Source organism: Xiphias gladius, chromosome 22, assembly GCF_016859285.1.
Source record: "Xiphias gladius isolate SHS-SW01 ecotype Sanya breed wild chromosome 22, ASM1685928v1, whole genome shotgun sequence".
Lineage (NCBI taxonomy): Eukaryota > Metazoa > Chordata > Actinopteri > Istiophoriformes > Xiphiidae > Xiphias > Xiphias gladius.
This window is the reverse complement of record NC_053421.1, coordinates 13,988,362-14,000,413: the sequence shown is the minus strand read 5'-3', so window position 1 is coordinate 14,000,413 and position 12,052 is coordinate 13,988,362. Positions and strand designations below refer to the sequence as shown.

Below are 12,052 nucleotides of genomic sequence, written 5' to 3'. Positions count from 1 at the left end.
TAACTGCAATATCAACTTGAGATAATGTGCCAGCTGACTCAGAGAGAATACCTTTCCTGCTATCAAAATACCTTTTGAAATAAGTTTTTAAATGTTCAAATTGGTTCAAATTGTCACGGGAAGTAAAAATTAATGTGGGGAGACAGGACAGCCCTGACAGATTCCCTGCTTCATAGTAAATCTCTTTGTACTTCCATGGGGCGATTTTAATCGAGCTATTTCCAAAATTCCCATATGAGGTGCATATGGATTTTTTTTAAGTGTTCTCCAAATCCAGATAAATCAAGAGCTGTCATTAACTGTGAATCATTAATTGATGCTCCATGGAGTCAAAGGCTTTCTACAATCTAGAAAAAGAATGCAACTATTATCTAGTACTAAATCTGAATAGTCTAAGATATCAAGCATTAGTATGATATTATCAATTATGTATCTACCAGACATGAAATTTGGGATTCAAATAATGTAAATTTGGATTTTATTTAATTTTTTAGCTGGACATAATGCAATAATTTTATAATCATTGTTTAGCAATGAGATGGGATGCCAATTATCCAACATTAAGACATCTTTCTGTGGCTTTGGGATTAGAGTAATTAAACCTTGGCATAGTGAGGGAGGGAGTTCTTCATTGTTGATACTCGATAAAAACATTAAGCAAAAGGGGGCAAGCTCTCCTGAGAACACTTTACAAAACTCAGAAGTCAACTCATCTATTCTAGAGGATATGTTCAATTTAAGTTTCGTAATAGGATCCTTAATTGTTGAAAGGTTAGATTCATATAGAGTTTCATAATAATATTCAAAAAAAGGAGTGTCTTTTGGATTGTCTACAACTGTGCAATTTAGGTAAAGTCTTGTTATGTCATTTTTGTTTTGCCTTCAGTGTTTCCCACACATAGGCTTTACTGAGACGGGCTTGGCCACCCAGGTATATTACCGGCCGCTAAAGTATATTTGGCGACCAGGACATGGTGGATATTTTAGAAGCACAGACCAGGTAAAGGTCCCCCTTGAGCGTATATAAGCTTTTGGCTTTGTTGATATATAACTGGTCTAGTTTCAGTTTGTCAGTGTTTGTAATAGTGTTCTTTGGATCTCAGACAAATTTTAAGGCAACATAGGAGATAAGGAAATTAATAAAGCAATCAAACTGTTCCTTTTTTTACTTATATTTCTTAATATTTGTACCTTTATCCATTAATAGTGTCCTTAACTCAGATTTTTAAAACTCCCAATATTCTCCATAAGCCTTTTCACATTCTGCCATTTTCAGGTACTCAGTTATCTTATTTTAATAATTAAATTTAAAGATTCATTACGTGAAAGCTCCCAGTAAGCAAGAGTCATTTTAGTTATTCCATTTCAAAATCAATAGAATGGCTTTATGATCCGTTAGAGGTGTTGGAATAATTTCAACTTTACACTGTGAGCCTGCCTATTTACCAGGTTTTGTTTTTTAAATCTCATAGTGCAGACGTATAAATAACATTTTAAAATGGTTAACATATAGTCTTTCAATCTCTCAATCTCTGCCATTGGTTTTTGTGGAAATGCAGTGACAGTTTGTCTGACAGACAGCATGTTTGTCTATGGTTTCGCTCTGTATTTTCAGACCAAACCATCAGGTTAAGAACTAATTTAAGTGTCTGTCAGCCTGAAATGGATTTTCAATTTTTAAAAAAAGCTATTTAACTGGAGTTTGAGGAAAGCCCCTTTTGCTCATTTCCGAATGGGCAAATTTGCATGATTGTTCCATAATGCCTGAATTAGCATCTGCAAATCTTAATTTGATAATGCATCTCCTCCAAGAGGTGGCAGGATGGAATTGGATTGCAGTCTTGGATCTCATTAGTGCTGTTTGACAAAGGTCCTTTTCATAACACTGCGATGTCATCAGCTGAAATTTGAATAAAATTAATTCCTTTTCATAGTGGTGCATTGGTCTGAAACCCTCCTCTTAATTATGCTCTCTCCCTTTCAACTCTCATCTTTTCTCCTTTCAGCAAGAATCTCTAATCTTCTCAAACACTTCACCACATCACTCAGATTTTAGATTTGTAATCTCATGTCATCAATAGGACTCTTAACTCAGAGGTATTTTGTCCTTTTAGTCTGAATAATTTTTCCTGTGTCTCTATCAGAAGGTAAATTATGCTTTTTTAGAGTAGAGTATTACATCCCACTGATGTTTAGTAATTTGAGTAAAGAGGGGGTAGAAAAAGTCGTGAGGGAAGATGTGATTCCAAATTTGTCCCAGAGTTACCTCACGTGTCGACTGTAGAGTAAATATGATGTTTTAATATTCATTCAGAATGTGTGTTTTATCTGTTGTCATCTTATTTTCAACATGATATGTGTGTGTCTCAGCTCAGTACTTCACATAATCCTCCATATTTCTTTAATGCAAGATGCAAAGAACTACTCTCCCCTCTGATGTCTGTGTTTTCTCTCTCTTTCAGGAATCCAGAATAAACTGCATCCGCATCGCTCGCAAAGGTAATTCCACATGAATATTTCTCACTGTGACCTTTAATACATTTTCCTGCAGCCTTTCTGAGTGCTTTGCAGTGGTGTCTACTTTCTCATTGTTCTCAGATAAGAAATTAAGGATGTAATTGTAATGGCATAGCTAGTGTACACTGCACTGTTATTCACCTCTCTCTCAAGTACAAAGGTGCGGGTCTGGACAAATTTTCTCTGACGGTCCTGGTTGTTTAGCAGTGGGCCTCAGAGAAAAGGGCAAACAAGCAGGGAGGGATTAGAGGTCAGGCTTTCATCCTGTTTTTTTGGCGACAGATGCTGGGACACACTATATCAAAGGCTGTGTCTTTGTTCTTATCAGCAGCCTGGTAGAAGGCTACATCCGAGGGCTTTGACCTCAGCACTGTCCAGAAGGGTCCTCCAGATCAAAAGTTCCAGATGGAGCTACCTTGGCCTATCAGTATGAGAACCCCCCCCCTTGTAGCTCAGCTTTTGTATACAAAGACACATGAAAAGGGCAGAGAAATTGACTCTAAGTCCTGGTGGCAGGAGAGCCCTTGTGCCATAGTACACTGTCAGATCATGGTGGATAAAAGTCATGTATTTATAGTTTTCATAGCACGGCTACAATAAGCAGAGCCTTGGAAGCAAATTGACTTGGCGGGGTGTCTTATTTTGGTGAAGGCCTCTTTTTGTGAGTGAAAAACGAAAGAGGTGAGGCTCTCCTCAAGCATAAAGCCAAAAGGCAAGGCCAGCCATTTCAGCTCAGCGTCGTACTCCATCTGCCACACAGACACCCGGTTGGGCATTGATTAATTATGCTTTTCTAACAGCAATGGACTTTACACTGTGCGTGCCTCTTTCACATAAAGCAAAGAAAGAAAGAGATGCACAATGGAACTCTAACAGTTAAAATTATTTAATTTTATCATGTAAGAAAACATGATATGAACAATAAAATAAAAAATAGAACAGAGGGGATGATAAGAAAAAAGACAGAGGGGAGAATAATGCACAAACGAAAATAGTGATTTAAAAAATTTCCGGCATTACGTCATCTACATGCAGAGTGACGTGGGGGGGGGGACCAAGAAAGGCAAATTGATAAGAAAAAAAATTTCTTGGGGTGATTTCCAATTTCAAGGTGCGACAGGTCAGAGGGTTTTTTGTTGCTGTTTGAGATCTCCGTGATCCCTCTACCATTAACATAGCCTCTGCATCATCGGTTCCTAAGCCGTTATTATCATGCAGCCCATCACAAGTAAAGTGGAGGCAAATGATTCTGGCTTGGATAACAAAGCTGGAGATTACATTTCAACTTCCAGGTGACAGCTTAATTAAGGATCCTCTGGCAGGCTCAACACAACAACAGACTTCCATTTCTCCTCTAAGTGCCAATTTCCACATTGGGCAGCTGGCAGGTGTATGGATTCATGTGGAAATCTATTTCATGCTCGTGTTTGGCTTAATAGAAATTTTGTGGCTAAATGTGGCAAAATCGCTTTACCTGTCCAAAATGTCAGAAATCGTAAATTGATTTTTCACCTCCTCATCTACATTTTAGACCAGTATAAAGTACCCCTGTATTTCACTTGTTGAAAGTCGCATAAAATAAACAGCAAGTAGGCACTTTTTGGCTGAATCTGTTTTTTTGAATGGAGCACCTATAGACGGGCTGAAATCTTTGTTATTTTCAGTTACAATACCTCACAGACACAAATCCATCTTAGAATTAAAGTGTGTCCCTGTGTGAGAGTAAAAAAACCACGAAAAAAAATCTTCTTCTATTTACAATCTGCCTAAAACCTCTCCAAACTAAAGTATAAATGTCAGATATGGTGTCTATACACTGAAGAGCACACTCCAAAATGTCATATTTTTGGAACATGTTACATGGTGATAGCACCTTAAAAAGCCATGTCATGAGCAATTTTAAAAGGAACAGCTTCTTTCTAACTTAAGGCCAATGACTTGTTTTCTCTATTCAGATAGAGTATGCCACAAACCCATCATTGATCAAAATATCCTGCCAAATAAGGAAATTATATCATCCTACTTTCATCTTTATTAAGGGATGAGGTCCTGAAGCACCCATAAAGTGCCCATGGCTGCAGATAGTTGGGCTAAAACATGGCTCTGTTTTCATTTCCCCTGCCCCAGATCTGATTCTTCCCCAGCAGGCTGCAAGATAGAACTCTATCCCCAGGCCTGCTCTGACTTTCTGCCGCTCTCCAGATAGGTTGTGCTGTTCCAATAGGCTCAGAAGGGCTAGTTTCAGGGCTGTCAAGGCCTGGAGGACAGGCTGACACACACAGAAAATAACTAGATCAGTGGGCCCCTAGAACAAGACAAAGAAAGCCCCTCTGCTCAGCATCATTTACATAAGTATGAAGCTTTATACCAGAGAAATGAATAACCTACTATCATGCTATTAACCTGCTACCTGCTATTATGATATGACCTTTCCAGTAGTTCTCAGACATCGGGGCACCTTGAGATTATAATGTAGTGTTGTGTGGATGACTTGTGAAAATATCATTTTTAATTTCGGTGTTGAATAAAAATACACGCAAAAGTTTCTGGCATGTACCATAGCAAGTGTAATATCAGTATCATAAAGGGTCAGTTTTTTGTGCAATGTCATTGTGCAATTCAAAGATGATCCATAAATGGAAGAACAATGTGTTGCAAGCCTTTATTATATGTGACTAATGAGTGAAAAAAATACGTTTCCCATCTTACTTTGATGTATTTGCAACACTTGTGCAAATTGTTTCCTCCTCTACACCAATTCAGAGCAGTCTGTTCATTTTCCCATCTCCATTCTTTTTATGTAAATATCAGTACAAATGTGGTGTAGTCTAAATAGCTGGTTGAAAACCTTTCAGACGATCAAACTTTTATTCTGCATACAAGCCAATCATTTTGTTTGTCAAAGCTTTGTCAAAGTTGTCATTATGTATCTGTGCAGCCTGCAGATTTGGTGGGTTGGACAACTTGGACAGTCACTGTCAGCCTTGCTTTAGGCATTATGTCTTTATTTACGTCTCTTTCACTTTTGCTATTTGAAAATACCTCTTGAAAATACCACTGCTAGGGAAATTGTAAGTTTGGCATTAAAAAGACCATGATAATTAAGTGGATCTCCTCACAGAAGTCAGGATAAGCAGCGTGAACGTCTGTATTGTCATGTGAAAACTCTACATTTGCTAGAAATTAAATTTTGATATGCATGAATGATAAGTACTTCAAAGCTGTGAATTTTCAATTTTCCTTTCTATATTATTTTTTTCACACTCTTTGCTTTAAACTTTACTGTGAATCACTGCTGCTATACCGTCATTCCCTTCTGTACTATATTTGCGTCATGCCTTTTTAATGTGCATCTGTGTTTCTGCTTCTAGCGGCCTGCAAAGATCACCGCAAGGCTCTGGAGGTGTCCCAACACTCTGAGGAGATGGGGTTGATTCTTGGGGTGTGCGCCGGAGGTCTGGTAGTCCTCATCCTCCTGCTGGGTGCCATCATCATCATCATTAAAAAAGGGTAAACATCTACTGATAACTGTTGAGTACAAAACGTGCCTCATTATGCACAATCATACCACATCTCCCGCATTGTTTTTCCCTTTATGTTTTGCTTTGGAACAGTTCAGTAATCAGTTTTTATACTTGCTGAACTTTCTGAAAGGTCACGCTTGTTTAGGGAAGATGCGGGACCGACAGCCAGCGCTGCATTGTTTCCCTCCCATATGGTGCACAAGAGGGACCAAACAACTCTCATCTGCAGAGCCTATCTGGGTGTGAAGTATTTAATTAAAGGCAGATGCAATTCAATTAGCCACTTAGTTACGCACACCTAGTAGAGACCTGACCCTTAAATGAGATGGTAATTGGGAGGGAAAAGGTGCTTTTAGAGATTATTAGCCATTGATCCCAAAGGTCTACAGTAGATCATCTACAACTCTGGCTCTGCATTAATTTAGCCTCAGATGTTGGACAGCCTGAGTTAAAGTCTCAAACAAGGCTTAACCTTTCTTGCTTAAATGAGATATACTGAAGTCTAAAGAACCTGCCATGCCAAATGTGAAGGTATCCAAGGCTCCAGGAATCATAATTAAATGGCTAACAAAGCATCCAGGCTAATGTTGAATAATGTTGATTTTGAAAGTCACCACTACTCTACACATTAGGTTCCTCTACTAAGCCACCATGAATTTTGCTCTTAGGGAATTGATTCCTAAATATGCTGTGACAGGAAGCCACGTGGTCTAGTCCTTGAAGTGTAACACTGAGACATATTCGATTGAAGGAAATGCATATTTTTCTGCCTCACTGCAGTTTGGTCCGTCTGCACCTGCTTTGTATGTTTGCATGTGTCATATGGCCGCCTGCACAGCCAAGCTCATGAAGAGGATGGTTCTCATTTTCACTGTAATCAATGCATTCTGCCCTCAGCTGACATTGCTTTCATCTTACATCTCTTCTGTCTCTTGATTTTTTTTTTCCTCCTTCTCCTGCACTCTTACCAGAAGGGACTACTACTCTTACTATCCGTAAGTGACTCCACCTCTTTGCTTTTCCATCATTTTTTGATCCATCATATACATGCTTGTGCTTTGGCTGTCAGTCATAAGTTGTAGAGAGAAAACAATACTCTACTATTTTCATTTACCTTTTTTCTCTTTGTTTCTCTCAGTTATTACATCCCTGTTATTCTTTACTAAACATAACATTTTCTTCTTCTCCCTCACTCTGCCTCTCTCTTTATCTGTCTTGCCAACTCTTGTGAATGCCAATTGTTCCTCCATTCTCTTCTTTATCAATTAATAGGAAACCAGTGAACATGAATAAGACACCCATTACCTATCGGCAGGAGAAGAGCCATATGGGCTCCATGGAGCGCAGTTTCACAGACCAGAGCACCCTACAGGAGGATGAAAGAATGGCTCTTTCCTTCATGGATGCACACACCTGTGGCACACGCAGTAAGATAAATGCACCAAGACTCACACATATACAGTACAGTGTACACAAATCTACAAGCTTACCACAACTACATAATGCAATTCCTTGACATATGTCATCGTTCATTTTGTAATCTTGTTGACTGTCACTCATTCACGCATAAATGTCTGAATCACTCTGAAAGATATCCTCAGCTATTCACTGCCTCCAGCTGACACACAAAGAATATCACAAGATTATAAAGAAAAGAGAGAGTCACAAATGTGAGGTAACATATTTGAATGAATCAGAAGAAATTATCTATGTTTGATTGTTATTGTTTCTTTTCATCTTGATCTCATTTCTAATATTGTTCGTCTCTCAGAATGGGGAAAAACAGATATGTTTACTCTAAAGTTGATAAAGATCCTGGTTTGCTTCCCCTGACATCAGAGAGAGAGCTTCTGTCACTCCTACATAAGATCTGACAAATTTGCAGAGACAAACTTTATCAAAGTGATACGCCTGTAACATATACCGTGTATCTCAATATTAGCATGCAGTGAACCATCACTAATAACACCAGTGTGTGGCATCACAAACTAAATGCAAAAAGTGCTACAAAATTTGATTAATGTTTTATATCATAACCTGTCTCATACATGAATTTTTCCACCTGCAGTTGCACCAAAGTTGCAAATGTGTTTGTGTCTGGTTCAGGTGATGCCCGTAGTTCAGTGAATGAGGCCAGCAGCCTGCTGGGAGGCTCCCCAAGGCATCAATGTGGACGTAAAGGCTCCCCCTACCATACAGGGCAGCTCCACCCTGCTGTCCGAGTGGCCGACCTCCTCCAGCACATCAACCAGATGAAGACTGCCGAAGGCTATGGCTTTAAACAGGAATATGAGGTGATGGATGCTATTAAACTCCTCTCTCACACATAGACAGAATTTAATCTTACGCTCTGAGAACATGAAATTAAAAGCAGTACAAAATATTACTGCAGGTGCACTAGTGTCCAGTACTATGAGCAATTATGAAAGAGGGGTTTTAGGGCGTCATTATTCTGAAGACCATTCTTACGTACGATGTCTGTATTCACACTGTGATTGTATTCTTTAACAACCAACCTAAACTGTAAATTCATCATCATGACTGTAATTGTTCCATTTTCTCCCAACATACAGAGTGAGAGAACTAGAGCCAAGAACAATCAAACTGCAGTTGTAGTTCAAGTATATGTAACTCACCAAAAGCTTTATTTGTTTCTGTACCAAGGTTGTCAATGATGTTATAGCATCTCAGTTGTCTCATGTTACCTGCATGATGTCTCCCACTTCCTGTAAAGAGTGTTTTCTGTAGTGTTCTGTGTAGTATCTACAGAAACCAAAGTATCATGCTGAAACCTGTTGTGGTAGAAGGACTGTAGAGATTTGGAACACCAAAGTGTCATTGAAATAGAGTCAGAGACACTCAAACATAAAGTACCTCTGCCTTCTTTTCTCAATGATGCACAAGGTCACCGTCTTTGTTGCAACTACTGGTTATTATATATGAGTAATGTGGGCTTCATTGTTACCTATACAATATTTAATTTAACCAAACTTTTAATTAATTATTAAACTAAAAATCTGCAGTTCCTCCATCCATCCATTTATTTTTGAGCACCTTAACTGGGTTAAGGACACAGCAGAAAGCCTGTTCTTCGGGGGGGGGGTTCCAGGTGCTTCCATAGCAGCTGGAAGATACCATCTCTCAAACATGTCCTAGTTCTATGCTGAGGTCTCCTTTCAGTCCAGTATGCCAGTATACCTGTAAAGATGTGACTCAAGGTATTCTTTACCAGTTGCCGAGAGAACTCCTTCCATGTGGAAGAGCAGTGTCTTCACACCAAGGTCCCCCAAGTTTAGTGACCTCATTGCCCAACTCTGGAAAGCCACCATTCATAAAAAACGGCTTAAAAAGAGGCTTACTTTAGCCTCTTGTATCCATGATCTCATTCTTTCACTTACTGTTTAGAGCTTGTTACCATGGGGAGGTTGTAGCAAAGACAAAGCTGTGGTTTGGGGGATAGCTCCCCCTCGACATAAGGTCCGGCGCATGGATACACTGATGTACTTCCATGCCTGGTTAACCTGGGTACTCCTAGCACAGCAGAGGAAACTGGGAAGTTAAAAAGGCTGCTGGTGTAGTACTTCAAGAAGTGAAATCATGGCTAAAAGAGATTTTGCAGCTCTACTTGGTGCCCCAGGAGGGAAAGCAGGTCAGTATGAGGGCTTTCCTCAGCAGGAGTGGTTGACCTTAATTGGCACCATTGTTATAAGGTGGAAGAAGTATTTTGAGGAACTTCTAAACCTTATAGAAAACCCCTCTGTGCTGCAGCCACTTCTTGATGATTCTGGGTGTGTCCGAGCTTCTGTACTCGGTATTGGAAGTTGCACTAGTCAGCCACATATCAGTGCGGATTTTGTCCTGGACCAACTTTAAATCTGTCATAGATAACTGATAAATCAATGATATATCACTGAAAATTGCTAATCCTCTTGGTGAATTATGAAACTTCTGACAACTTCCAAAATACCTTGTGGGAGCTGCTGCATGAGTGATTGATCAACTGTATTATCCCCAAAGGGAATTGAGTTGCAGTGTAGGCACACACACACACACACACACACACTCACACACGCACACACACACACAGAAAGAATATAAAAAGAACATATACAGCAAAAATAAGTTAACGACATAGGCCACAAATGACAGACAGTGACTGTAAGACTATGCTGTAAGACAACTCACAGCTCTGCTTAAACTCAGAGCTGTGAGTTGAGCTTCTTCAAGATGGGCATTGGATTCTGACAAGGATGCATCTTGTCTTCTCAACAGTTTGTGATACTACTGGTGATATGTCAAGACACAACCAAGGGAGTGGGGGTAAGCATCTCCACTCCTGAGGCTACCTTAGCTTGTCCCATCAAAATGAGATTGTGATGAAGCGCCTAAAATTGAGTAGTTCAGTTATCTTCATTGTCTGTTAGTCAGTAGTAAGAAGGATCATGTGCAATTACTACATGTTGTGGATAACTGCTACCCTAAAGAACCCATGTTAGTTGGAATGGTACTTGCGAAAGTGGAGGCCTCAATCTTAATCTGACATCATCCAAGCGCCCTCCTCACCACCCACTGAAATTAATTAGCAGGGTTAAGAAGGAATCTGGATCACAGTGTTACTGAGCGTATGAATAAATCATCCTCATTCGGGCCCAGACAAGACTTCCTTAATGACCTCAGGCCTGATGAGGTTAAACATCTCTGGAGGTGCTCACTAGCTAGTGAGTCCCCTGTCCACTGCTAACAGATTGTAGGGTGGCAAAGAGAGGAAAGGGGAGTCTGGGAGGGTTGAGTGGGAAGGGAAGAAAGATGAAAGGGTACGGAAGGAGAATGTGAGAAAAGAGAGCTCTTGTCTCCCATGCCCTGCAACCTCCAAATAACGTCCTCCCTTTAGCAATGTTAGTGTTTACCTCCCCCTGCAGAATATAATGCAACTCAAATGCTGTATAATTCGCAAAGGTAACCATCAGACTGTGATGCATATAGTGGCACTGCCATGAATGGAAGACATCTCACATTATAAGGTATCACTCACTCTTGATGTTGGCTACAGGCACAATTTCGCTCATTTGATTTTTCACAGTATTGACGAAAATATCAAGCATGTAAGATTGATACAGGACTGATATTTGGAGGTCAGAGGTTGGGACCCTCTCACAGCAGAAGTCGGACGTTGCTCCATAGTGATCCTGCTGATGCTCAGATCCTTAAAACTCATCTGGACTGACCAAATCAAACACCCTGTCATCTAGTGAGTATTTGGTCTCACTGGAATGACATTCATAAGAAAGACAATTGCTATTAATTCCGGCTTACTATTAATCGCCAGGTCATTGTCCAGGAACTTACCAGGAATTGCTCTGAATGTGCTTGCTCCACCACTATTATTTGTTGTAAATCACGTAAGTTTGCTTGCCAGATCACTGCTTGGTTAGTTTCTTTTTTGTAAATACACAATGGAGTTTTAGTCATGTATTGGACCATAAGTACAAACATTTTTCCTTTGCAGAACATTGCTTATCCCCCTCCTGCTGTTGCAATGGCTGCTGTCTCTAGTTGTATGATTCATGGCACATAATGAAGGGCCCAGATCTCTGAAGGCCTCTCCCAAGTGGAATGATTGTAGCTGAGAGCTGAGATCACACCCTCGGGAGAAGTTCATCCCTGTCACCCACAGCCTATACCAATGGCATTAATGAAAAAGAGAAAACATCTTTTGTCTCTGGTTCAGGTTTTCCCCCTCTGGAACTCTGCTTGTAGACTCATTAAACTGTCCCTCACAGGCAAAACACACTCCATGAAAAAAATCAATGCACACCTCTTTGTGTTTAGTTTTTTTTGTTTTGATGGAGTGTCCCTCTCTATTATGAAGGAAAATGATGAGGAGTATCATATTACACCCCCCTGACAAGTATAGGATTTTATTTCCCTGAAGAATACCTATGTTCTGTAAAAATATTGATCAAGAATTTACAGTGAGTTGTAAAGGGGCTTGTATGTGCGGAGGCTGCTGT

General features: G+C 39.9%; 1 protein-coding gene across 4 annotated transcripts in view; it reads left to right on the top strand.

The window, feature by feature from the left end:
* ptprub (protein tyrosine phosphatase receptor type Ub) overlaps positions 1–12,052 on the top strand; it is a 159,005-nt gene that overhangs the window by 120,056 nt on the left and 26,897 nt on the right. For 3 of the 4 annotated variants that reach the window (XM_040117792.1, XM_040117794.1, XM_040117795.1), the window contains 5 exons: positions 2,463–2,499; positions 5,889–6,027; positions 7,013–7,036; positions 7,314–7,468; positions 8,148–8,335. In XM_040117792.1, coding sequence (XP_039973726.1) covers positions 2,463–2,499; positions 5,889–6,027; positions 7,013–7,036; positions 7,314–7,468; positions 8,148–8,335 — 543 coding nt within the window. The remainder of the gene's footprint in view (positions 1–2,462; positions 2,500–5,888; positions 6,028–7,012; positions 7,037–7,313; positions 7,469–8,147; positions 8,336–12,052) is intronic. The other variant, XM_040117793.1, reaches the window with a different exon arrangement.